Raw genomic sequence first — 25,724 nt, 5'->3', positions numbered from 1 at the left:
CCAAAGCCATCACGTCAGTTTCACTTTCCAGAAAGCCAGTCTTTCTCTTCCGCCGACTCCTCTCTCTCCCAAAAGCTCGCACAACACGCTCTCCAGCATGGCCGACAACAGCGGCGGCCGCCGCGCCGTCGCAACCTGCGCCATGTGCAAGAAGCCCGGCACCGGCCTCAGGACCTGCGCCAAATGCCACAGCGCGCAGTACTGCAACCGGCATTGCCAGCGGGCGCACCACAAGGCGCACTCGAAGGCGTGCGCGCAACTAGCCACGGAATCCGGGGCGGCGCGCTCATCCACAACAAACACTGCGCCGCCCAGCGCGAGTGCGACTCCGTCAAGCACTTCTCACGCAACCACCTCTTCGTCGCCCGCCCACGCTACCGCTGCCCGCCCAAAGAGCCTCGATGCCGCAATCCCGAACCCCTTCCACCGCCTCCAAGACCGCACTTGGCTGCACGGCCGCTCCCGTCCCGACACCTACACCCTGCTCATCGACGCGTACCGGCTGCGCGTGCACGACGAACACAAGCATCACGGCAACGTCGACCACGACAGCATCCTCAGCGGCAACGTGAGCAGCGGGTTCGCGGGCTTCGCGGGCTTCGCGCACTTCCTCGCTACCATGCGCTGGTTTACGCCAGACCTGTTCCCGGCTTGGTGGGACGCGCAGAGCGAGCATCAATGCAAGATGGTCGGCATGAGCCGCGGATGGGAGGATTTGAGAGTCGTGCTTTCCGAGGCGGACTTTAAGGCCCGTTATGCAGAACGGAAACTACATTGCGAAAGACAATGCACTGATCAGTATCGTCATGACCGACCTTCGATAGTGAGTATCAGTTCAAAGCACCCATATTGCTCAAAATGAACATGGGGTAATGAACGACGGGAATCGAAACTGGCGAGCTGATTAGAACGGTTCGTGACGACTCTTTGTTGGTAGTTATTTGCAGTCCAGACGAAACACCCACCCATGAAGTGATCATCATAGGTTAGCGGATGTAGAACAGAGTGTTGCCTTGGGCGGGTAACGGTGGGAACTGGCCTTGCTATAGGATGAGAGACGGCCTTGATAAGTAATTTGGAACTATCACTCGAACACCAACCTCCTCTACACCTGATACCAGCTCGGTGAATCATAATCCAAGCGTCTTCTACCACGCGTATCGCGCATACGTTTCTCGACCTCACTAGCGCCCCTAAAAACCGGCGCCGCGTTCATCGTCGCCCCCGAATAGCGGGCGGACTTGGCACTCGCCGCGTTCTCCTGCACAGGGCCGCCAAAAAGCCGCGCGCCAGCAAGGTTCTGGACGGACTTGCTTGGCAGGTGTGTCTGGCTAGACAGAGACTGGCGACGGCGGTGCTTTTCGAGCTCGAATGTCGTCGCTCTTGTGAGTTGCTCTTTGGCGGCGCGTGCTTGCGCTTGCTCGGATTGGGATGCCCCTTCGATTGCTGTGGAGTTGGTTCGCGTGAAGCGGACGCGGTAGTTATCCCATGCGTCGAATATTGGGGGTAGGATGGAGGCCGCGGCAATAGTGAGGATCAGTACTGGTGCGGCGCTTGCGGCGTACCATTTCGGAGAGATGTGCGCTTCAGTCATTCCGAAGACGGTCTTCAGTTCGAAATACTCATTAGCTCTCTCAATGTTCTTGAAGATACCAGTCAGAAAACTCACTGCAACAAGAGAGAGGGGAATAAACACGAAAGCCAAGGCGGTTAGTCTAGACACTAGCTTTCCTTGCTCGACGGTCTCGGCATTGAAGACCTTCACCAGTCAGCTTTGCCGAAGAGATGGGTTAGGATCGGCATCTCACCAGACTCAGGAGATTCTGCAGCTGCTCTCGGGTTGTCTCTATCAACCTCTCGTAGTGCTCCAGGACATGAAAAAGTCCTTTTAATCGCTGCATGAACAAATCATCGACAACATAACCGGAGCCCCGTTTCCTCTCTGCGGCCGAGGTAACGCAAGATTTAATCTGGCGAATAACATCTTTGTGAAAGCGGATGTGCTCTCGCAGCTCAATGGTGCTAGCGATATCCATGTGGAGAGCTCGGGCAAGTGGCGTAATTGGAAGCGTCTTTTGGTACGCAACGACCTCCTATACACGTATGTTAATTGGCGGACCGACAGTAGGGCTCTACTCAAAACAGACCGTAGATGCCAGGTTGTCGGCAACAACGTTTAGAACCTGACTCCATCTAGTAAAGAGGAAGAATTGATCCAGGAAAACCCAGTGATTTTCGCGACAAAGACGATTCCAGCGGCGACTCCCCTCAGAAGAGTAAAGTTCTTGTACTCTGTCAAGAAAATTGTGACCAAAGGAGCCCATGATGACAATGACTGGGCGCTCGGAAGACAGCTTCGAGTCTTTATTGTAGCAAATCCAAGAACAGACACGAAGAAATTGAGCCGAGTCTAGAGTCGGAAGGGGGTAAGTTATTCGATCATTGATCTGAGCCGTTTGCAAAAGTACTGACGGGAGGAACTTAGTCTCAAGGATCTCAAGTGCTGATCGGAATCCCCTTCTGAGATGTAGACGTGGTCCATCACAAACGCCATGTCTGCAACACGTTCATGAGCGCAACAATATCCGTCAACGGGAAATATGTGGTCTTACCGTTTCCCCCTAAATGCGGTAGTGAAGCTAATCCCTCATAATCCGGACTGTGTATCTGATGGAAAGACCCTGGTGGCATGTCGAGCGAAGCTCCACGAAGCATGCCGTCTACCCATGGCTGCTGTCCCTCGATTGCCCTAGTGTCAAATTTTTTAGCATAGGACCTATATTCAGTGAACTACATACACAAGTATCAGCCCTGAGGAGCTCAACTCCCTGCTGGCCAGAAATGCAGGGAATGCTGTAGAAGTAGACTCGGTGGCCGTAGTACATAAAAATTCCAAGTTTCCGTGACCGTTTGTCGTGCCAACCAGGATCGATACGGTTGGCTCGACAGGGTTGTGAATAACAGCTTTCTGGTCACGTTTTGTTGTCCGCGGTTCCCGAATGGGATGGGTTTTCATCTTTGTGGCCATTGTCAGGGTGAAGAACTTATTTGTTGGGGTTGAATCTTTCAGGCAGAAGCGGGGTTTGTGTCACGGACTGTGCGGAAGATTGTGTCACCCTCTGAAGAAAAATAAAGAAAAGACGAAACCCAGTAAGTAAATAATTCAAGCCAAGCTTCATTTCCTTTTATTAGGCGGAATAAACACAGAAGTCGGGATGCCGGAGAGAATAATGGCATAACGAATTCTTGAATTGCTCAAGATTTCGCCAAACAGATCCGCTGTGTGAACCTGGTATGTTCATAAATCCTGCTTACAACTGTCGTGGTGGCGTTAAATGCTTATAGATAGAGTCCCTGGGTTCTGTATTGAAGACATGCAAGTTCTCGGTCACATGGAACCAGAAAGACGAGGTAGAACATTGAGATTCAGCGAGGGACGCCGTGAAAAGGACTTTAGAAGTATATGGATGGCCTGTCTCATGCAAAAAGTCCAGAAATCTTTGTTGCTTGGTATGTGTGTAGGTTGGTCACTAATCTCCGCATACCAGGCAACCATCTTCGTCAATGGTCGGATATCTTATTTCGATTCTACCATTGTTCAATCTTTTAAACGCGGGAGGTTTTGAAGTCGTCGACGGAGATACCGGGGAAAAAGGACAAAAAAGCCCTGTTCATTACCGCTGTAATGACCATATGCGAAGGGATGACTTCTTTGGCCAAGATACATGACGATGACGGTGTTCCGATCCGACTTCAAGACCAGCATGGTTTCAAGCGCAACCAAACGTTGAAAGCGTTGGTGTCGGTTCCATGGTGCAATCTACGCGCCGTCGGACCAGGTGTGCTCCGGTTCCGAAGGGAATACGCACACCTGAGTTTTTTCGTGCGAGACAACACTTGCCTTCGCAGAAACTTCAGAGAGCCAAGACTGGAGCGCCTCTTCCACTCAGCTCACCGGCTCCGGCCTATGCGAGAACACAATCTTATACTTGATGATATCCACAATTTCCAGCTCTTCCGGGGCTTCGTCCAGCATGCCTTCCCGCCGCCTTATGACGCCTAGCGGCTTGGGCAGCTTTTTGACCTCGCCCGTCAACCGCTGGTGCTTGCCAATGTAGAGATGTGCGCGCTTCATCCAGGCAGTGTTTTCGGGCGGGTCCTCGGGTGAGTAGTGTGGGAATATGAGCTTGCCGAGGGGAAGCTGCTCGGGCTGCTCGGCCGTCGAGCCGGGCTGCGTGTGGATGGTGCCTTGGATTTCGAGAATGGCGAGCCCAGAGGGCGTGTGTAGAAGCTTGGGGAGGCCATTTTCGGTGCTGGGAGAGGCCGTTTTGGACGGCGGATGAAGCGGGATGCTGGGCATGTTGGCGGTTGATCTGGTGTGGAGGTGGTGTTGAGGACGCGACGAAAGACGCGTTGCGGGAAGGCGCGCGTCACTTCCGAGCGACCCGGCCTGTCAAATTTCGCAAATGCACCCGGTCGTCATCCGTCACATCCATCTCACCACCCACCCAAAATCAACGTCGCACCGCAGATTTTGGAAGCATGACCATCGCTAGCTTCGTGCCAATTTGGACCCGTCTCTCCACGCTTCCCCGGCCACCACATGCAGGTCCTTGTGCAATTGATGGAGACTTCGGGCGATCACCCTGTAGGTCGACGTAAATGTCCTACGGCACGCTCTCCTCAAGTGCAGCTGGCAGGCAGACTAGACAAGACAGTCCCGATTTTCGTTCCTTTCACCACGTTCACTTCTTTCTGTCACAACGTCATTTCATCTCTTATTCGTTGTTCCACCACCGGAATCTTGAATGTTGAAGGACGCTGTCGTGTAAACAGTTGGCTAAGGATGCCATGTCTGTCTAATTTTGGCGCGAGGCAGATTCGCTAACGGAGTCTACAATTAACCTCGTGCGACCAACTGACGCACCAATCGAAGCGCTGCGGGGTGGTTTATGCCCATCGACAAACATGTCCGCCACAGGGGGTTGTCGTTTTCTTTCTTTCCCCTGTGCATCATCATCTCCATCTCGTTTTTGCCTCTATCCGCAGCCTCTATCCTGACGACGTCTGCAACAATGCACAACTACGAGTATAAGGTCGCCGAGGGCCTACAACTTGCGGCCCCCTATGACCGCCAAGTCTCCGAAGCTCCACAGCCGTTGGATGAGCAATCTCGATACAGCACCAACAACAACTGGCACGAGGCCCCTCAAGTATTCAACAACGAGCCTAAATGTCTATCAGAGCCACGGCTTAGTGCTGGTGCTCTGGGGACGCCGTTGACCCAGACTACGACACGGAATGACAGCTCTGAAGGAAGCCCAGAGGTATTGCATAGGTGTAGTAATATTCCTCGCGATGCTTTCAACGAAGAACTACGTCCTGGTGGCGATGGGCAGCGGAAGCGTGCAAAGATTTGCGGCTGCTCTACACGCCTATTTTGGATCATTATGGGCTTGGTCCTTTTTATCGTGGTTGGAGGTGCAATCGGTGGCGGTGTTGGCGGCAGCCTAGCCGCAAAGAACAAGGAACGCTCCAACGCTACCGCAGAGACGGCTATTTCAACAACAAGGTAATACAAAGGTATCTTTCTGAACGCTTCTGGCTTACCGTACCCTAGCACACTGAGCTCTGAAACCGCAACTGCAATTCCACATACAACTACCCTTGACAGATCTATTTCGTCAACAAATCCCACGCCAACTACTTCGTCTTCTGCAACTGGAATTGAAAGCTTCACCTTAGCACTATACGACGGCGAAGACTATGGCGGTGCTACACAGAATGTCTCTACTACCGGCAATTACACCTTACCGTTCTTGGCCGACAGTTATGTCTGGAAACCTCTTTCGTCCGATTGCTGCGTGCTATTCTGTCGGGACGATCGAGACATCGGGTACCGTTGCACCAAGGAAACGTACCAGCCGAAATCGAGCAGAGGGATCAATCGTATCTCTGTGCGATGCGGGTACCCAAATCAGAGTCCGCCTTCGGCTTGGTGCGGTGAAGCCTCGGCAGCGTAGCTCCAACCTCGAAACAGTTGATGGTTGTATTTCTCCATGCGCTCGTTCTCAAATTACGCACAAAACAAGTTTCATTGTCGTCTCTCCGCCGCTACTTCCAGCTTTCGATTCTCTCAAATGTGTGCTGAAAACTATCTTTTCTCTCGCAATAGATCGATCACTGTATCAACAAGCACTCACAACTTCACCTGCGGAGAAGCTGAAAGTATTTCACCCACGAGATCACCCACGACCTTGCCCACACCGAAACTAAAGCAGTAGCCACCACCACCAACGCCTGGACCAATCATGTCAGCTATTCGCTATATCGGCGTTTCTGAAAATTGTGTAAACTTACCATATGCGTGGACAACTTTCTGGCTATCTATGACGTCTTTCTCAACTCTCACGCCCCCTTCTCTTCCAGGTCTTATTCCCACATTGTCTCGTACCAGCTCGAAGTCCGCTGGGAATGTCGAGAATATGTATGGTAGGTTGGCGCTTACACGGTTACAGATATCCATCTTCAAGTTCTCGTCCACCCGCGGATCAGTGTTTCCAACCTGCTTGATCCCACCCAGCACAGCCGTACCGTCCAAGCGCGGAATGCAGTACGTATAATCCTTACCATGCCGCATAAAAATTTTGCCGTACGACGTCTTCACAAGAAGCGTCTGTCCACGGATCTGTTGCACTGCAGCATCGACCACTCCACCCAAGAACTTCGCGCCCCAGCCTGTCGCATTAACAAGGACATTATGGCCCTGTCCTTTCAGCTCCTCCAGCGACCCAACCTCCCTCTTTACAAACCGCACCCCAGCCTTCTCCAGCTTTTTTCTCAGCCACGGCAGGAACACGACCGGGTTCAGCACCACAGACATATACGCCATGCCTAGCCGACACCCGCTTGGCAGCTCCGCAGGCGCCATCACCCGAAATTCCGGCATCAGGTCTCGGTACCAGATTTGCTCCAGCGGCGTAGTGTCCTGCAGGTCATGCATCTCGATGCGGCGCACACTGGACTCTGGGTTCGTTTCCGCGAGAGTCCAGAGCGTGTGAAATGCCTCGCGTTGCATGCCCTGCTCGTGCGGCGTCGCGCCGTCGAGGCCCAGGAAGCAGGCGCCAGCCCAGGGACTTGCCCATCCTTGTGTCGCATGGGCGAGGTCCATGCGTGGTGTGGGGAGGTCGCGCGCGATTATTGTAACGGCGTGGCCGCGGCTGGTGAGCTCGTGTGCGATGGCAAGGCCGGTTATGCTGGGTGTTGTTAGCAGGAGGTCGAGGGATATAGGTATATAGCATCGCTACTGACGTACCCAGCGCCGAGTATAGTTATCTTCGCCATGCTGGTTGGGGATGGTGATGCGTGCGGGAGCGCAGACAGCCCTTTATCTACGCCTCTACCCAGCACGCAATAGAGGATCCCCGCATGGCTACATGAACTCGCCCCCGCACTTGGATATTGATCGTCCGCTACGGCTCGGCTCGGGTCACTCGGGAGGATGCCGATCGGAGGATCATTGCAGATACCGAGACAGAAACCTACTTAAAAGTCCAAGCGGACGAACTAGTCTGCTGATGATCGACGCCCGAGCGTGTGGATCGATGTAGATTTGCAACTGCTTGGACGATTTCTTCTGGAGCTGGTGACAGTCTTGTATATTTGGAGAGAAAGTGTAAGTTGGCGTGGTCTCTTTTTACCAAAGTCTACCTCTATCTGAACAAACCTCATGTAAACGCCTATCTAGTCAATGCTTGAAACTATCATGCATTTCATATGTAAACCTAAATGTACCCTCGCCATTGATATTAAACGGGTAGTGGAACCACCACCCATAAATTTGGGCCTTCAGACCAAACTTCCATTACCATACTGACAGGCTTTTGAGATACAAGGTACGTTACATTACCCCACCAATCCAAGACTATTTTCAATGCCTGTACAAGTCCAAAGCGCTTGATGAAATCGGGCAGCAACGCACCGTTGTCAACGGTTACGTGCTTGGGGGTTGTAACGCATGGTGTTCCACTGTTCACTTCATCCAAGGGCCATCCAAATTCGCACCACAGGGTTCCGAGCGTGAGGTCTTCCATCCGCAAGTTTTTTAATGCCGGCATTGCTGCATGAGGTGTTGAATGATCGGCGTCCAAATTCCGTTGTTAAAGTTGATATCGATTAATTCCAAGCTTTCGAGCGTCTGTGCAGATCTGGTTGGAAGTCTATGGAGGGAATCTTCGTTCATGCTTAATTTCCGAAGTTTGAGGTGCCGTAAATGAGGAATAATAGGCAATTTTTGCCAACGCAAGTCGATTTTTGTCGCGAAGTCTGGCATGTACCCACGCAATGTGGTGAAATTTCCTTCCAGAAATAGTGATTTAACGATAGCCACATCCGAGAGAAATTGGGCTGCACTTATGAGGAAAGCGTAAGTCATGAGGTGTCGACCTATTAACAAACTTCATCAGCTGCTATCCATAAGCTTGTCTGGGAATCCAAGCAAGACGTACAGTTATACCAGCGCCGGATACCTTCATCGGGCGCCGCCAAGTGGTACTGCACGTTCGAAACGTTCCGCATTTTTTCTAGTGTGGGGAGTACGGGGCGTCTCATCCAATCCTGGTCGTGGGGTAAAAGTATTGGAATTTTGAGGGAGAACTCTTGTAGTTGAATCTCACTGACGTCTATTGCCTCAAGCAAATGATGCAGCGAAGCTAGAGAGCGTCCTTGGGACCCGAATTGAGGATCTCCACCAAACTTCACATTGAAACGTATGCAACTCAACTTCGGAAGCCTTGAGAGCACCGCACTCAAGCTACTAATCCTTTCCGTATTAGAAGAGAACACGGGCGAGGAATTACGGTTAAGGTGCACCACCGTAGAGCCTGAAAGCTGAGATCTTGGGGAGTTTTGAGGAGGGACCGAATTTATAAGGTGAGTCGTATTCCCATGCTGCTTAGAGGGCTCCTGGTCCGTCTCCCTGAAACATAGGGTACGAACAAATGGTCCAAAATATTCGTTTTGTGAGATTCTACACAATTTCCCACGATCTCTTAGACCTATGTCATCGCCGTAGACTTTGAGATCCTGGAAAAATTTGGCACGGAATGTGTAACCTGTTCTCTCGGCAAGTATCGGACTGACTAGACGTAGCGCTTGGAAGTCATCGATCTCTAGATTCTGTGCAATTATGCACAGAATCTCCGTAGGCAGGCCTGCGAGGACACAGCTGCTGTCCATAGTGGAGGCGGTATATGTCGGGATAGTGAGCAAGAAAGCTGCTTTCTAGGTGTTAGTTCCGAGTTACATTCTATAAATAAGGCTCTCTGCTCTGCGTTGGTTTTATCTTTTCGCTTAAGCGGTTGTAAAGCCATGGTTAGGGCGGGAGTCACTCGTCAAAAAACAAATCTGATGATCCGGAGGCATACGTGGTCATTACCACAAAGGTTGCAACAAAGGGAGACGTGGTTCATTATTCGGTGACAAGTTAGAACGATCACAATGTTACCAAAGATGAACAGTTTAGCCTAGCCGTTTCATGCAAACCGTAATGGATGTTCTAAAGATGTTGCAAAGGTGGACTCGAATCAAGGTCGACACTGTGGGTATTTCGTTTTTGACCACTCACTACAACCACGGATCATAGAAATACAAGCGAAGTGATTTCACCTTTTGACTACCCACAACATATATTTGATTGCCCGCGAGCAATACTGCCCTTCCTTTACTCGCCTTAACATCTTGCATCCAACAACTTTCAGATTTTCTAACACCCAAAACACCATGAAGGCCTCAACCTTAATGAAAGCTTTCAAAAATCCCAAGAAGATATATATCCTCCCTTTCACCAGTTCTAAGCACCGAACGAAGAAAACCGTCATGGGGCCTCACACGCGCAACGGCGATCCCAACCGTCTCACCCATGATCTCGCGCTGCGCCTCATCGACGCAGCACCATCGCTGATCTGCAGCCGCCTACTTGCCGACTATGGAAACTACCTTTCCAAAGGCGCCTACGGTGCCACGCAACATATCGCCGCAGTAAAAACGCACCGAGAAATCTATCCTCTCGAGTTGGAATACATCGCCTCGCAGATAGCGATGGAGCAGCGTGCCAATCCGCACTTCAACCTCTCGCTCGAAACACCCTACATGAACGCGGTGGAGCTTGCCGCGCGGGCTATCGAAGGCATCACGGCCGCGCAGCTGGCCTGGGAGATCTCACAGGCTGTGCAGCGGGATCGCAACTGGCGCAGTGGCGTCAAAGCGTTGATCTTCCAGGGCGACTGGATGGGGCTCGCGTGCCAGATTATAAAGGATAGGGTGCAGCTGAAGACGTTGCCTGCAGGAAACGGGATGATCTGGGAAGGTGAAGTGGGCGCTTGGGAGGATGCGCTTGAGCGTTGCGCTACAGAGTGGTTTGAGAAGTGTCTTGTGAAGCCGTCGGGGATCATGTGGGCGCTTCCTCGTTTGGAGAAGTGGGAGATGGCCTTGGGCCGCCAGCGTGAAAATGTTCAATGACCTGATGGCATATCGTGGCTTTTAAGCTGTAGCGAAAACAGTCGTTTGGGTTTTAGGGCCTGTTCTATCCCCGTGAAGGAATGTGACAGCAGGAGTGAAATGCAGTTTTGATTAGCGGTAGATTATTAATGTTTGTGAGATCCAGACGCAGAGAGAACTGTTGATATTTATCGGATCATTTTTTTTTAACCAACCGAAGTGAGGTCTTGATAAGTTATAAATCAAAGATTGGCAGAGAAGTGTTCAGTTTACGTGTCCATTCACGTATGAAGCCGTAAAACCATCTTTATAGCCGTTTAACTTCCGTCACCAGCGACCGAGATCTACAGTCTAGCGAGACAGTGGATGATACAAGCAGTCCCTACAGAGTACTCCTTGCCTAGCTCTCAACCTGAGTCCTGGACATAGGTGAAAAGATCTTAGAGCACACATAGACTCTATATATCATAACTGGTTCTCTTCTTCTTCTCTGTACAAATATCACCATCTCGTTTCATAATGAATCTAGCTTCACGGTGACGGAAGTTATTGGAGTGGGTTCATTACTTCCATCAAATACTTCTTCGGCAGCCGTTTATAAATACAAAAACAATCGTTTACATCAAGAGCATTAATTTGAAACCGCAAGTGTAGACAGTCAACTACCCAATAGAAAGGCCCTTCGTCCGCTAGATAGACCCATTTCTAGTCATACAGGAACCAACTCATACACATAGGATCATCAAAATATTCGCCACAACCTTCTACCAGCTGCTTTAGGGCATTTCTAAATCCAAATCTTTTGACGGCAACCTCAAACAGCGACCCATTATCCGAATCTTCCAAACCATATGCTACGTAGGAGTCTCCCGGGAATAGGCTAGGCCAAAAAAATGACATGTACGCGTGGTCCATCTCAATGTCCATTATTGTAAGCTCAGTTAACTTAGGGAGCTCATCCCGTATAACATTAACCAGTGGGCGATAACCCGCATTACAAAGGAAAAGGTTTGTAAGGTGCAACGACTGCAGGGTAGAGGAATGATCTCTGAGGAAATCTTCAAGCCAGCTGACTCTGATTTGTGCAGATTCGATAGTCAATTTCCTGAGCTGAGGTATGACAGGGATGGGAGCTAAAAACTCTTCCAGAAAATTTCGGAGGCGGAGTTCGTCATCCTCAGTCTCCGGGCACACATGAGGTTCTTGCACATTGGGGGCTAGCGAGACCAGCTCTTTTACGTATCCCCAGACCCGCTTTTGACGAATTATTGTTCCTAAGCAATGGTTGTGTTAGCCCTATTATTCCGTCCGTGAATTTTTCTGAGTAGGGAAAAACTTACTGGGGGAATCTCCTAAAGAGCACTTGAGGAAAAGAGCTACGGTTGGGATAGCTCTTAGTGTCTCAAGACACTCCAGTGGATAAATGCTCTCTTGAATTGGTCTGAGGTTTAACTCGCCACATGAAGTTATATTGATGGCGAGTCGCGACAAACGGATTCCATTCCGAGACAGTGCGGAAAGAACGGTTGACAGCGTAGTATTCAGTAAAGAAGAGTCGGCTTCCAGGGGATTGCGGTGAAGATTTAGCTCGAGACATTCGAGCTTTTGGAAGGGTTGGAGATAAGAAGTCAGGGTCCTTGTGACTTTCATAGTTCTTTCCGTGTCAAGGCTATCATACAGAGCCTCCCATCCTTCGTCGCACGCGGACAGCTCTAATTTGCGCGTGTGTGGTGCGAAATACGTGTCGTGGGTATTGCAATGCCTGAACGACTGCGAGATTGCCGGAAATCTTATGTGAGGTCGAAGGATAGGAATGCTTTCGCCATAATTATGGAGCACCCTTTCTGCATAGTTAAACGCGATCCGCTCGAGGTTGTCTCGACGGGATTTGCAGTAGGCGGTACCGAACGAGTAGCTTGTCTTCTCTTGGATTGTTCGGCAAGAAAGGCGTAGATTTCTTAAGTGGTCTAAGCCAAGATTGTCGGCAACAGAACTAAGTAGTTCTTCTGGAAGATTAACTAGATTCTGAAATTTCGTCAGTATATGTGAAAACATACTAGGCGTGGATAATTACCGTCATCTTCAGAAAATGTTTCGTAGCGCGCTAACGAAGCTGTTTGGACTTTTGAGTATTGGATGCAGTAGAAGAGATGGTAAACTGTCGAAAGTTTTTCGGGTGTTGGATGTAGTAAAGAAGAGAGATGATTGGAATTTAGAAATGGGAAAATTAAAGGAATCTAAATAGGAATTTAAATAGGAATTTAAATAGGAATAGCATCCAGTTTAAAGACAAATCGTTCTTATGCTCGACGATAGAGATCATTTGGTACGTCCTAGAGTTTGGTTCTAAAGTCTGGTTCCAATGTGTCGGTCAAAACTACAATGCCACTGAATCTTCCAAAGAAAATTTGACGTGCTATCAAATACAGTGAAGTTGGTGATAACTTTTGCAACTCTCTGATTAATTTTTTTAAGTCAGAAATCACGGCAAGTAGCGACGAAATCTTTAGATATTGACCATGAAAAACAGCGATAGCCGACTACGTTGGGCTCTTCACTATGGCCATAACGAACATAAATTTGGACAAAACCTGTGGTCCTGGTGTTGCCGTGTTGCTGCGACTCAATCTCAAACTATCACGTGGTTTCTAGGAAGAGAGTTAGCATTGCAATCTACATATACCGGGCCTCTAAGATGGGTAAGCACCAAACCAAGGGAGCGTCGGGATAACGTCTTGTCTGGATGCAAGGTACAACGGTTGAACAAACAGCACCTGCTGTAGGCTGATCCTTTGTGAGTGCTGCTAACCAGTCAGCAGAAATCACATGCCCTACTCCAGGATGATCCCTTCCACTGCGATTCACTTCATCATGTTCAGCACCTGTGGATGTATATTTACCATTGCCAATTTCAGTGGCGTTCAACATGTCCTGGCCGCCTGTTTCTTTGCCGCGCACCAATCAGTATACGTCTGGGCTCTGTTCGCTCCTTAATGACGTGAAGTTCTTTGATCCACAGAAACACGCGGAGATGAACAATCGTACATACCGAGTATAGTTTGCATAGACAGGCACTTGGGTTACAGGTACAGCAAGGCCCAAAAAACTGATCGCGATCCTTGGACGATGCGAATGACGTCAGTATGATGGACACCGCTGCGGGGAACATAATCAGTGCTCCGCCCGATCTCTCATCACATCTACTCCACAACTCGTCACGATGCTCTTCAATCTCCATACTGAAGGCGAACGAGCAAGAGCTATCCACCTGCCTGTTGTGTTGTCTCTGCACTTCTTTGTGCAGGCCCACACGGATGCCTTCTCGGTCGCAGTTGGATCGGCAGACTCTCAACCGTGCTTCCATCGCAACAAACCGCACTCCTGGGACCAGTAATATCGAAGATATTACCACTACAGTATAAAGCTACCTTATCTCTCTATAAGCTATCTCATTATAGGGTCGTCACCCTGCTATCATAGGTATCGATCGTACTTTAGTCTATCACCCGCGACGTCCACGAGAATAGAAAATGCAACACCATGTTTCTTCACTCCTTTCCTTCGACTCTCTACTTTGTCAAGCCATTCGTGCCACAGAAAAAAACAAAATAGTATACCACAAGTCCGTTCCATGGCAGTCAGCTCCACCACCCTGCGAGTTGTTCAACACAATTGTCCTTTCCTTATTCCCGTTTCTCCACCCTCCTATCCCTACCCATTCCTCCCTCTATCGCCGTTACCGCTTCGCAAAACCTCACGGCATGCCCCCTCTTCACATTCCCAAAAAACCACTCACTCCTCATCCAAGACACCCCCACACACACATCACAAGACCTCACAAGACGTGATCTCCACAGGCAGCGGGGGCGCACCACCAAAACCACGACTCCGCAGCAACAGCAGCAGCAGCAGCAGCCCCATCTCCGCGGCACCGTAAAGCCGAGCAGAAGCGCGAGACACCAAGTTCAACAAACGACATCCTTCCCCAAGTTGCAGTATTTCCGCGGCAGGCAGTGGGCAGGTATCGCCGCCGAATCGCCGCGCATCGAGCCGCTAGGGAACCAACCGCCTAGAGTAAGCCTTCCCGCCTCAATCTCACGTCACCCAACAGCCCGCTCCGGCATGCACCCGCTCACCGCACCACCACGCCACGCCGCGCCACGTCCGGACACTGGCACCCACACGCACACGCACCCAGCACAGCAGCAGGCACACGCGGGTCGGCAGGGCAGCACGGCAAGGCCAAAGACTTGCCGTGCACAATATCGTAGCAAACGGCGCGCGCGGCATTAATTGCCAACGAGCCTGAACGCGGCCGCGTTTGGCCGGACCGTCGACGGCTAGCTATCTGTTGTGTTGCTGATCGAAACGAAACGGCCACGGCTATCGACGCCGGCAGTCGCAAGGTCGCGCAAGCAAGCAGGTATTGCGCAACCCGCCGCAAGTGCAGGTGCGGCGCCGAAGAAGAAGAGAAAAAAGCTTCCAGCTGCTTGCTGTGCCTTGAATCCTTGTGCAATACCGGCTTTCGAGCCCTTGGCAGCACCTAGTGGGCACGATCACGGCATGCGATGTCGAGTGCGTAGGTAGCCGCAGCCGCGGATCGTCGCAAACGGCCCATCGAGATGGGATGGAGCCAAGAGCGGTGGTGATCGCGCGCGCGCGGAGATACTGTAGCACAGGGCGAAAGCGCCGCCATTGCCAGCCAGAGCCAGCGCAACACCGCACGCTGCCGCCCTTGCGCCGGCAGTTGGAGGTACCGGTAGGGAGGCAGCACGCAACCGTGCCCGGCGGCGCGCCTCGTACGAAGCCCCCGAACCAGAATCCCGAGTCCCGACGCCCTGCGTGCCCTGCCGTGCCATCGGATCTGTAGAAGCTCGCGAGCACGCGCGCCAAGCGCCACCAACAGCCAACCAGCCACGGCTGCACGCCATTGCAATCCTCCAGGCGCCTAGCAGATCTAGATAGATAGCCATGCTTGCATGCATGCAGGAGGTTAAACCCGGGCGGAGATAACGCAACGGCCCGACACCGACGGCGACGCCCAACACCACACGCAGCAGCAAAGCAAAACAGCAGCAGCAGCAGCAGTGACCAACTTGCCCAGGGGCAGCAGCACCCCTCCCCACGTGGCAAATAGGAGCGCGGCGATTGGCGGTAAGCCCAGCACCAGCGAGGACGCGCACACGTGGGGGAGGAGTCGTAACAGCGGGTTGAAGGAAAAAAAGTCTCGACCGCGCATGTTTCAGCATTTGCGGTTTTTTTGGCTTTGCTGCTGGTCGTCTGTGTGTGCGAGCTAGAGCCTCTCGTTGGGACTTGACTTGGGAGGGAGCAGCGCCAGGGGCACGCACGGTTGAGGCGCTGCTGCTGCACGGAAGTCGGCACCGCGCGTGCAAACGTGCGTGCATCTACTATTGTACTGAGGTCCGAGTGCCGAACAGCCAGCGAACGAAGCTTGCAAGGAAGGCCAAGGCCAAGGCGACGCAAGCCGCAAGCGTGCGCAAGCATTGCCAAGGCCGTGCAGGCGGCGTCGAGGACGAGGGTCTCAGAAAGGCGTGTGCGTTTCTGCGTCGAACGAACGCAAGTTTGGAGCAGTGGTGGTGGCGCAGGCGAGCGACCCGGAGGAGCAGCTGCGCCCGCGTGGCTGGTGGTGGTGGTGGTGATAGGGCTGTAGGGCTTCACATTTAGCCTATACAAATAGAGCATTTAGGCACAACTCTATTCACACTTTATACCTACCTACCTCTTAGACCTCTCTTCCCCCCAAAAAACAAACAAACCATTCTACATCGCCACCAGCACCACCGACACCAAAACCCCCCAACCCCCCAACCCCAAAAATCTCCACCTCCACACCCCCAAGCAACCAACCCACAACCCACAACAACCCCGAAACGCACGCACACAACGATCCCCCAGCCCACTAGCCCAAGCACGCACGCCCAGGAAAAAACAACCTTAACGCCCTAACCCACCCGCCCTAGGTACGTTCCCTGCCGCACTCCCGCCCGCACCCGGGCCCTCCCGCGCGCGCGTCCCGATCTGCTCCGACCGGGCACCAAGAAAAAAAATAGTGTCAACGTGCCCACAAGGATGGCACCATGGCCGCACGCTCCAAACCTACTTGCGACGTCCCGTCCCGTCCCTTCTCGCTGCTGTCGTTGCTGCTTTCGCGGCGCGTGCGTGCGTGCGTGCGGGCGGCTGCGTGTGCGGCGGCGGCGGGGGGAAGCGGCGCATGTATCCAGGCACCAGAGCCGCCCTGTCGTGCAGTCAGTCTTGGCCGCTACCAGGCATGAAACCCCCCTCAGGCGCCGCCCTGTCCGACGTTCCAGAGTCAGCCAAAGCCAAGATCAAGCAGCAGGACGACCCCAACGAAGCCAAGAAGCCAAGCCCGCCAAGCAGTGATGCGCGCTGCACGATTGCGCCAGCCAGCGGGGATCGTGATCTTCGGTGGTCCCTCCCCCATACAATAGGATGCCCCTCCTGCTGGTGCTGCGGGGCCTATATGTCCATCCTGCGCATCCGTCCATCCACCTCCCATCCATCGGGGCCGCTCGGACGGATGGACGGGTCGGTGCGGGGACGTGGACATGGTGGTCGTTGTGGCTGTGAGAGACGGCGGCGATCACGCACGCCAGGTATGATGCAACGGTGATGTACGCCCTGCATGTACGCGCTTCAAGGGTCCGGTCCGGTCCAGGTTAAGGCCAAGGCGAAGTAGAGGTGGCGTTGACGACGACGGGGGCGGGCTTTATGCGCAGATGAGCGCCATCGTGCGTTGTGTGCGTGCGTGCGTGCGGGGTGTTGCTCGCTGGTTTTGGTTTTGTCCTTGTCCTTGGTGGGTGACGACCATGTGTAGGAGATGACGAGGATGACGTTGACGACGCGGAAAGGAGATATGAAGAGAAAAAGAAGAGGGAAAATGATATATGGATGGGATTGGTTGATGTTAACGAAATAGAGGAATAGAAATAGAGGAATAGAGTTAGAGAAGACGTAAAGAGAAAGAAAAAAGACAACAACAACAACGACAATAAGAAAGGAATGCAGGGTAGGCTGTAGTATAGATAATCATAAATAAAGTAGTGTATATATACAATGTATTAACCAGCCCTAAGGCCCTCATATATGTAGTATGTAGTACATAAAGTACAATAGTAGTATCGTCTTCGTCTATTTTCGTCAAAGCCAGAGCCCCCCCTCTCTAGGTAGGGTCTCCGCCATCGTCTCCGCCATAAAAAACGCCAGTGAAAATGCTTGAAGCGCCCGCCTCGCAATGCCATGCTGTGCTTTGCAGTAAAAACGCCAAGCTGTATGCCCAGGGGTCCGGTATCGAACTAAAGGAATACAACAAGAAAAAGAAAAATAGGAACAAGAAGACAGGAGCAAACAACCAAACAATGCTGACGCCAATGCTGATGCTGATGCTTATGCTTTTGCTCTTTCCCAATCAAGATGCGATGCAACGTCCGTAACACATGACACTTACTAGTCCCGCGGACCCGGAAACCCAAAATCAAAACGCCTTTTCCACACCACGGTCAACGGCCGACCGCCTACTCCTGGGCGACCTTCTCCATGACGTGAGGCTGGAACCTGTCTTCGTCCTTGCCGGGATAGCAAATGTCGCCTCTGTAGAGAGCGCGAACATGGCCGAAGCCGACGCTCAGCCACGCAATGACGATGAAGATGGTCATGATGCTGCCGACCCACAGGATGCCCTCGCTCTTGAACGCCTGGCCAATCAGGATCGTCGCGACCGTGAAGCCGACGTTGGGGAAGACGAAGCCCCACCAGCCGAGCGCGAAGCGCATCTCGCCCGTGCGCGCGGCCTGGATGTTGGCGACGACGGCGATGGAGAAGAACCAGAACGCCAGGCACCACAGGAAGATGGCGATCCACACGGCCATGATCTGCAGCACCTCGGCCGCTATCGGGTGCTCGGCGAAGTAGCCGTAGTCGGTGGGCAGCGCCTTGGAGTTGCCGATCAAGGCCAGGGCCGTGAAGGACGGCGCGCCGACCATCATGAACATGCCGGGACGAGCCGAGTAAGGAATCATACCCGCGTGCATGACGCGGAAGAGGTAGATGGTGGTGATGGCGAACGAGTACATCCAGCCGACGCCCTGACAGGTGATGCCGGCGACGATCATGGGGAGACGGTGTGCGGGGGTCTGGGTGTCGGCGACGATGGAGGAGATGGTGCCCGTCAGCATGATGGGGAACAGAGGGAACAGCCAGGTCGGGTTCATCGACTTGGCGTTATACACGCCCTTGGGTGCTGAGATGTTGATGAGGGAGAAGTGCAGCGCGATGGCCGTGATGGTGGTGCAGGCGCAGTAGATCCAGAACAGCACGCGGATGCAATCGACGAGCCAGGGCCCGGCGTGCGGCAACCCGTAGCCTTTCATGTTGCCGATGATGGTAGCGCAGGAGAGCCAGAAGGGAGCAAAGAAGACGGACTCGTGCCAGTCGGTCAACGAGGCCTTGAAGGCGCGCGGGCACGTGACAAACCTGGTGACCATTGCGATAGCAAACAGCACGAACAGGACCAAGTCGAAGATGTAGACGATGCGGCCAATGACGTCCAGGCCGTTGAAGCGATGGGGGGTCTTGCCGAGCAGCAGGGCCAAGCCACCCGTGCTCATGGTGGTGGTGTACCACGCCCAGGTGAAGTGCTGGATGCGGTCGCGGAAGCCGACGCGGCCATTGCCAAGGCGGCCGGACTCGGCCGTGTTGTTGTCGGACGCGGGCCGCTTCTTCTCAATGTCGGTGGGCAGCGGCGTCTCGGGCACCTGGGCGCCGTTGACGGGAGTGGCAGTGCCGCTCATGTTTTCGGGAGTGCCGGCTGTCATGTAGGCGGACTCGACGTGTTTGGTAGAGGAGTGGTGGAAGTATGACATGCGTATGTATGTAGAAATGATGTATGCAGAAGATGCACACTCGAGAGTAGAGAGAGAGTCAGTGATGAACAACAACCAGACAGGCAAAGGCAACCGGGGAGCCGCATTATAAAAAGACAACAGGTACAGGGCACAGGCACAAGCATGGCCGAAGCGACGGCCTGGAAGTGGGTCAGGACTGCTCTGATCGAAAGAGTGGGCAAAAAGGTTGATGAAGCATGGGAGGTCCGCGCCATCCCAGCCCCTCCCGGCGTGACGTCGATCCTTTTGTCGCGGGCCGCCTTCCTGGTGTGCGTGGTGCGCGATTCCCTGCCGTCACGTGACGGGGCATCACCCGACGCATTGCGCCGCACAGCCCCAAGTCTCGCGACCTTGTCCCGGCCGAGCCCCGGCCCCGGTCCTCGCCGCCGCCGCCGCCCAACCTGCCCAAAATGTCGCGTTGTCGATAGAGAGGGAGTCTCACCTCAGCCCCGCCTTCTGGCTTCGTACGTATCCAACTCGCTCACCTCTTCTTTAGTGCTGTAAAGTCTTCTGCTCCCAAGCACCGCGCACCGTGCCAGTATTCCCGGCCGGCCCTAGCTCACGCAGGCACCTCGGCACTAGACAGCCCTGCCCTGGCTTGCCCTGGCGTGCCCAAACCCAGTCCCAACCTAAGTCGCATCTACTACGTACACACACACAGTACACACGCAGCACGCGCCCCTGGATCTGTCCAGTCCAGCTCGCGCACGGTGCCTCAGTGAGGCTCCGCCAGCCAGCCCACGCCAAACGGCCAAACCCCCACGCAACCGCCGCGCGAATAAAAAATCCCGTCTTATCAATATCCCCGACCGCTGCCACTCACACGCTCACACGCGCCGAGACACGCCCACCATACACATACGCCCGGGGGCACACGTGCGCGCTTTCCCTTTCTGCACTTTGCTTTCTTCACCGACCGAGTCGGAGATAGGTCGTTGGTCATTCTGCCTACCGTAGTGCTTGTGCTACATATCGTGACCTGAACAACCCACGATATTCTCACTCCAACAAAAAATATTAAAGAGAATAGAATATCTGTATACCATATACACACTCAGCAAATCCTCAATGCCGTGATATCTTTATTCCTCGCTCGCTCCGCCACCACACACAAAGACACATTGACTCAACACTCAACACCATCAAGTACCGAAACCAAGCAAAACCAATGGAAACCACACCAAGCAAGCACTTAAAACCCCTCACAAAGTCGGTCGACTCCGACTGCGATGCCGACTCCGATCACGGCGCCAACAACGGCTTTGCTTTCTCTTTCTCACACATACATAGCCCGTAAACAAGAGCCAGGAGCCAGGAGCCTCGGCCCCCATCGGCGCCCTCGGCACATCGGTGTCGGTACGGAGTATCTGCGTATCTGCGTATCGGTGTATCGGTCTGTCTAGGACTGTGTCGGAGACCCGCCTCGCCTTGCCTTGCCTCACTGCCGTGCCGTCTATCTCTTCTGTTCCCGTGTTTTGTCATCATCATCTTTGCCCCTATACCCTAGGTACACTGCACAATGCTCTTGCCGCTTCCTTGCTTGCCCTCAATGTACTACGGTACGGACGCCCCGTCTCCGTGCCGTACCGCCTTATGCATGCATGTATGCACATTGCACATCTTGCAAAAGCCCAACTTCCCCCCTCCCCCTATACCCACAGCCACGCACTCCTATCCCACCCCTCCCATCCCACCGCTCCCAAGCAACACGTACACACACACGCACACGTCCAAACACGCGTACTGTCCACTCGCAACCTTCCAACTGCGCAACTACCCCTCCAACCGGCGCCCCCGTCCCAGCAAGAGTTCCCTCCCCTCGCTATCGCGACGCTCCTCCCTCTGCCGCTCCAAGCACTCCTCAATCAAGCGCGCCGCCTCGTCGCTCACGTCGGCGCCCACCCGCCACGCCCGCAGCACCACCCCGCGCTCCGCCAGCAGGCTCTGCGCCCGGTTCCAGCGCTTGCGCCACAGCTCCTCGCGCTTGCTGCCGCTGCCGCCGCCTGTCGCGCTCCCGCCGCCGCCGTTCGAGTACGACGCCGTGCTGCCCACCGATATCTGCGAGCTGTTGGTCGTGCGCTTCGTCAGCGGCAGCCCTGGCGGCGGCTCCTCGTAGTAGTTGTTGTTGCTGCTGCTGCTGTACGGCTGCCGGCTGTTCTGCATTGCCGAGTTGGCGTTGTTGCTCAGGTGGCTGCTCATGTAGTCCTTCCCGCTACTTGACCCAACACTCCCTGACGTGCCCGTCCTCCGCGGCGGCGGCGGAGGTGGTGGCGTCTTCTTAGGTAACGCAGAGGAGGATATCGTAGTTGTCGAGGCAGAAGATGTCACCGGCCGTATCGTCGGCTCGCCCCAGTTCGTCTCTTTCCATGCCGTCGCCGTTGCTGGCCGACTACTGCCACTCCCAATACCCCCAACCCCCAATCTATTCCCTGCAGCACCAGTCCCCAACCCCGTACTATTCGCATACTTCGTGACCACATCCCGCGGCAGCTCAGGCACATGCGGTGGCTGTGAAAGCGGGCTCCCTGACCGTGCCGGCTTTGCCTTGACAGACGTCGAAGGCCGCCTAATTGGCGGGGGCGGCGGCTTGCCCACTCCTCCCGTCACCGGCGAGCGCTTCCTAGGCGATGGAGACCGGCCCAGGACCGGCGATTGGCGTCCGCCTAGTAATTGAAGGTTTTCTTGTGACGGGCTGCGCAGCGCCATGGGCTTCCTCGGCACCACCGGCGCCCCAGATAAGCGTTTGACGGCGTTCCGCCGCTGCAGGGGCGCCTCCTCAATGGGTGACAGTATGCTGTTCTCTGAAGCCGGGTCGGAATGGGCGCGCGTGAACGGCGGGGCAGTGACCGTGTTCGAATCATCGTCGTCTGATAGATCAATCAAGTTCGGTGACATGCGATGTGCCTCTGGCGCCGGCGGCTCCGTCGGCCTGCGCGTGGGCAGCGCCGGCCTGTTCTCCGCAGCGTCGCTCATGCTCCCGTTGGGGCTGTGGCTCGGCGTCCAGTCGTATTTACCCTCCGACTGCTTCATATCGCGCAACGAGGCCAAGATCGCGGCCCGCAACTCGGGGTCGTCGTCCTCGGATGCCTTGGATGACCGTGCTGACCGCGTGCCGACTCTCGAGCTTCGCCGCGACTTCTTGCCCTTTTCACCCGCCATGGGTCCCATGGAGCTGTCGAAGAATCGAGGCGAAGTCGTCACGTCACGAATGAACACCGCGACCACCCGTCCCGGATTGTCCAGCACGAAGTCTGTGTACACTTCCAGATCCGCCTCGCCGCTGTCTCCGACAAGGATGAAGCTCCGTTCAGGAAAATCCCGCGCGAGCCTGTCGAGCGTCGCCTTCTTACGTTCGGCAACTGGCTCGAAGATGCCCTGTAGCATGCCGCTGTACTGCTTCAAGTGGAAAGATCCGGGGGGTAGTCCAGCCAGGCGGAAATACTTTTGAATGACCGGGAACAGCTGCCATGGTGAATTGGAGACGTAGTGAAACTTGACGCCCCTGTCGAACATGATATTATACCACTCCCGTACGCCATCGATGGTAAGATCGCCGAGTTCACGGATGAAGGCATTGCGGAAAATCTCACGCGCTCCGCTGCTAATGGCCGAGTGCTTGATCGTGTCGTCAATGTCGCTGATGAGACTGATACCCCGAGGCTCCGTGATGACCACCTCAGTAGTGGCCGACAGGTGCTCTGAAGCAAGGATCCGGACATGCGTGGGGACGAATTCCAGCGCGGCCCTGACGCTAAAGTGGCCAGAGTTATCGGTATAGATCGTGCGTTGCCGTGATATCTTGTCGTTGTAGAAAAAAACGGAAATGGGCGTGTTGGCCAGCGGATTGGCCAGGAAAGGTTTTAGACGTGACATCAAGTGGTTGTTCGCTGTCTGCAGCTCGGCTGGGTTCATCTGCGAAGGTGAAATCCACGAGCTCTGCTTTCGTATGCCTACACCGGGCGCGTCATCGGAACCACCGCAGGCGTCGGCCGGCGTCAACTCGTTACCCATGCGTCCGCGCCGGCCGTCTTTCACGGGTGACGCCGGACGGGATGCCGGGCGCGAGCGGGAGCCGTAGGCGCTGTCGCTGTCCGAGGAGCGTGCCGGGTCCTCACTGTAGCCTCCGCGCTCGGCCTTGGCCGCCTCGTTCTCGCCCTTCTTCATAATAGTCATGGCCTCCTTCTCAATCAGCTCCTCCTCTTGCACGTGCGAGCGCGCGGGGCTGGGGTCGCGGCTGCTGGCGCCGCTGGACTTGGACGAGGGCGCGGGCAGGCCGACCAGCTGCCGGGCCAATCCGACAAACAGCCTGTGCCTGCGCGTCATCTGGCCCCGGTGCGGCGAGTAGATCCAGCCCCGCACGTCCACGTCCACTATGGCACTGTCGTCCTCGTGCTTCTCCCATTCTTTCTTCCAAAACTCGGCATCGCCAGCCCCCGTTGTGTCGCGCACGTCACGCCCCGCCCCGGATTGTTCCTGGATGGTCCCTGGCACCGCCGAAGGCTACCGAGCAGTCAGTCAGCATTGCGGCGGCGCGCCAGAGGGCAGCGAAGCACTACTGACCTTGCGCTTGACGTGGTGGCGCGCATAGCTGGGGAACAACACCATCTCCTCGTCGCCGTTACGGACGATGGCGGCGTCGGGGAAGGCACCAGGCGTGTCATCACCATCGGGGTAGTCCATCTGGCCTCCGCCTCCGCCCCAGCTGCGGGCATAGTGCTGCTGGTACGTTTGCCGGAGCTCGTTGGCCGCCTTGAGGTAGCCAGCCAGCTTCCGCCGGCGCGCGCCCGGCTCGCGGGGTTCCGAACGCAAGGCGTCGGAGTCCTCATAGGGGCTGGCAGCATAGTACCGATCGGAGGTTGCGCTAATCATCTTTGGCCGGCGCGTCGAGGCCAGTTCATCTTTTGTCGGACGAGGGCCGCGCAGGAGAGAGAGGATGCGGCGGGGGTTGTTCTTCTTCTTCTGGGCGCGGAGGGCCTGACGACGGACGATGTAGCGGTAGATGGTCGACTGGGCGCGTAGTTTGAGAGCGGGAAGGAATTCGTGGCGGAAGAGCGACAGGCGCTGGGCTTGGCGGGAGAAGAAGCGGAAGCGTGGTGGTGGCGCCAAGTTGATAGCGGGGGGGAGGGAAAGGGGGAAATTAGCGAAGTGTGGGGGAATCGAAGGGGGTAGTGGATCGGATGCGAGTGGATCGAGAAGAGCGAGGAGCGAGGTCAGGGTTGAGGGGAAGCAGGCTGGATGGATGGACGTCGGTCGAGTATAATTGTTTGCTCAGCTCGAGGAGACAAGGGAAGGGCCAACGTCATGCCGCGCCGCGCACGTCCGCAGCCGAGACCGCAATGGACGCGACGACCCTCTCACCGCCCGCACCCAGGCCCGCCCACGTTTCATCGCCACCAGATCCATCTCCACACAATGATCAGTAGAATTAATCCTCATCAAACAAACTATCATACATCCATTTAAAAGTCCATTACATCCCTCCTAGGTACACCCTTAAAACATGGCCACGGCCATGGCGCCAGCCGCAGCCAGTCCCATCATCTCCTTGCCGTAGCCCGCAATGTTGGCTGCGCCAGTGTAAGCCGCCTTGGGCGTGGGCGTGGGAGTCGTAGGAGTCAGGACAGCCGCGCTGGTGATAACCGACGCCTTGGTGGCAGCGGCTGGCACAAAGTTAGCAGTGAAGCTGCCGCTGCCGCTGCTGCTGCTCGAGGTGGCGGCGGAGCTGTCGTCGTCGTCATCATCGTCCTCGTCGTCGTCCTCGTCATCATCGCTGTCATCGCTGTCGTCGCTGTCGTCAGACGAAGACGCCGACGGAGAGGCAGACGCAGAAGCGGACGCCGCGGCATAGTAGGACGCAAGGGCGGAAGAAGCGGCGCCGTTGCCAGCAGCCTCAGCCGAGGAGACAATAGCGTCGACATCCATGGTGGAGAGGGCGCTCAGGGCACCCGCGACATCGGTGGGCTTGGCGTTCACAGGCGCGGCGGTGGTGGAAGCCGGGACGGACGTGGCGCCGTAGCCCGGCAGGAAGGAGGGCGAGTAGGTCGAGGTGCCGGAGTACTGCGGGCAGCCGGGGACGTTGGTCTTGGGGGGAGCGCGTCCGCCACCGCAGTCGAGGAACTCGCAAAGCTCGCCCGTGCCCGGGACGTAGTAGACAAGGCTGTTGCCGTTGGCGGTGGAGGTGCAGCCGGCCAGGTCGGTGCGGGCCAGGGCGGTGGAGGCCAGGAGGCCGGTGAGCGCGAGCGCGCGGACGGTGGTGGAAGGCATCTTGATAGATAAGAAAGTTGGTGGTGGTTGGTTTGGTTATCG

At 54.8% G+C, this 25,724-nt stretch overlaps 11 protein-coding genes across 11 annotated transcripts; 3 read left to right on the top strand and 8 right to left on the bottom strand.

The window, feature by feature from the left end:
- Positions 1-97: 97 nt before the first annotated feature.
- K452DRAFT_307387 (uncharacterized protein) lies at positions 98-862 on the top strand (the record flags this gene model as incomplete). Its single annotated transcript, XM_033543066.1, has 1 exon — positions 98-862. The coding sequence occupies one exon, from the start codon at positions 98-100 to the stop codon at positions 860-862; it is 765 nt and encodes a 254-aa protein (XP_033398926.1).
- A 243-nt stretch (positions 863-1,105) lies between these two features.
- On the bottom strand, positions 1,106-2,324 carry K452DRAFT_296990 (uncharacterized protein; the record flags this gene model as incomplete). Its single annotated transcript, XM_033541975.1, has 3 exons — positions 1,106-1,759; positions 1,809-2,093; positions 2,148-2,324. 3 exons carry the CDS (start codon positions 2,322-2,324, stop codon positions 1,106-1,108), a joined length of 1,116 nt encoding a protein of 371 aa, XP_033398925.1.
- Positions 2,325-3,469: 1,145 nt separating this feature from the next.
- Positions 3,470-4,367, bottom strand: K452DRAFT_268560 (uncharacterized protein). The gene has a single exon (XM_033538896.1). The coding sequence runs from the start codon at positions 4,358-4,360 to the stop codon at positions 3,947-3,949; it is 414 nt and encodes a 137-aa protein (XP_033398924.1). The 5' UTR covers positions 4,361-4,367; the 3' UTR covers positions 3,470-3,946.
- Positions 4,368-5,075: 708 nt separating this feature from the next.
- Positions 5,076-5,889, top strand: K452DRAFT_317407 (uncharacterized protein; the record flags this gene model as incomplete). Its single annotated transcript, XM_033544062.1, has 2 exons — positions 5,076-5,572; positions 5,621-5,889. Coding segments are annotated over 2 exons (765 nt in total), but the record flags the coding sequence as incomplete, so codon positions are not given.
- Positions 5,890-6,199: 310 nt separating this feature from the next.
- K452DRAFT_268557 (uncharacterized protein) lies at positions 6,200-7,355 on the bottom strand (the record flags this gene model as incomplete). The annotated part of the gene is made up of 3 exons (XM_033538895.1): positions 7,316-7,355; positions 6,361-7,256; positions 6,200-6,318 (listed from the first exon to the last, which is right to left on the bottom strand). The coding sequence occupies exons 1-3, from the start codon at positions 7,342-7,344 to the stop codon at positions 6,200-6,202; spliced, it is 1,044 nt and encodes a 347-aa protein (XP_033398922.1). The 5' UTR covers positions 7,345-7,355.
- A 1,093-nt stretch (positions 7,356-8,448) lies between these two features.
- K452DRAFT_307381 (uncharacterized protein) lies at positions 8,449-9,237 on the bottom strand (the record flags this gene model as incomplete). The annotated part of the gene is made up of 1 exon (XM_033543065.1): positions 8,449-9,237. One exon carries the CDS (start codon positions 9,235-9,237, stop codon positions 8,449-8,451), a length of 789 nt encoding a protein of 262 aa, XP_033398921.1.
- Positions 9,238-9,876: 639 nt separating this feature from the next.
- K452DRAFT_296986 (uncharacterized protein) lies at positions 9,877-10,518 on the top strand (the record flags this gene model as incomplete). Its single annotated transcript, XM_033541974.1, has 1 exon — positions 9,877-10,518. One exon carries the CDS (start codon positions 9,877-9,879, stop codon positions 10,516-10,518), a length of 642 nt encoding a protein of 213 aa, XP_033398920.1.
- A 585-nt stretch (positions 10,519-11,103) lies between these two features.
- Positions 11,104-12,769, bottom strand: K452DRAFT_346994 (uncharacterized protein). Its single transcript, XM_033545489.1, has 3 exons — positions 12,572-12,769; positions 11,838-12,522; positions 11,104-11,771 (listed from the first exon to the last, which is right to left on the bottom strand). Exons 1-3 carry the CDS (start codon positions 12,575-12,577, stop codon positions 11,203-11,205), a joined length of 1,260 nt encoding a protein of 419 aa, XP_033398919.1. The 5' UTR covers positions 12,578-12,769; the 3' UTR covers positions 11,104-11,202.
- Positions 12,770-18,050: 5,281 nt separating this feature from the next.
- Positions 18,051-19,325, bottom strand: K452DRAFT_224976 (uncharacterized protein; the record flags this gene model as incomplete). Its single annotated transcript, XM_033536723.1, has 1 exon — positions 18,051-19,325. The coding sequence occupies one exon, from the start codon at positions 19,323-19,325 to the stop codon at positions 18,051-18,053; it is 1,275 nt and encodes a 424-aa protein (XP_033398918.1).
- A 1,866-nt stretch (positions 19,326-21,191) lies between these two features.
- Positions 21,192-24,287, bottom strand: K452DRAFT_307376 (uncharacterized protein; the record flags this gene model as incomplete). Its single annotated transcript, XM_033543064.1, has 2 exons — positions 21,192-23,918; positions 23,979-24,287. 2 exons carry the CDS (start codon positions 24,285-24,287, stop codon positions 21,192-21,194), a joined length of 3,036 nt encoding a protein of 1,011 aa, XP_033398917.1.
- A 298-nt stretch (positions 24,288-24,585) lies between these two features.
- Positions 24,586-25,715, bottom strand: K452DRAFT_286033 (uncharacterized protein). The gene has a single exon (XM_033540219.1). It carries the CDS (start codon positions 25,680-25,682, stop codon positions 24,912-24,914), a length of 771 nt encoding a protein of 256 aa, XP_033398916.1. The 5' UTR covers positions 25,683-25,715; the 3' UTR covers positions 24,586-24,911.
- Positions 25,716-25,724: the final 9 nt, after the last annotated feature.

This window comes from Aplosporella prunicola (genome assembly GCF_010093885.1).
Source record: "Aplosporella prunicola CBS 121167 unplaced genomic scaffold K452scaffold_9, whole genome shotgun sequence".
Taxonomy (NCBI): domain Eukaryota; kingdom Fungi; phylum Ascomycota; class Dothideomycetes; order Botryosphaeriales; family Aplosporellaceae; genus Aplosporella; species Aplosporella prunicola.
This window is presented reverse-complemented; position numbering and strand designations above follow the sequence as displayed.

Excerpts from the sequence above, each read along its gene's own strand:
- K452DRAFT_268560 (XM_033538896.1), bottom strand. The coding sequence starts at position 4,360 with ATGCCCAGCATCCCGCTTCATCCGCCGTCCAAAACGGCCTCTCCCAGC.
- K452DRAFT_346994 (XM_033545489.1), bottom strand. Across the intron at positions 11,772-11,837 it reads CTCTTTAGGAGATTCCCCCA|GAACAATAATTCGTCAAAAG; the intron begins GTAAGTTTTTCC and ends ACCATTGCTTAG.
- K452DRAFT_286033 (XM_033540219.1), bottom strand. The coding sequence starts at position 25,682 with ATGCCTTCCACCACCGTCCGCGCGCTCGCGCTCACCGGCCTCCTGGCC.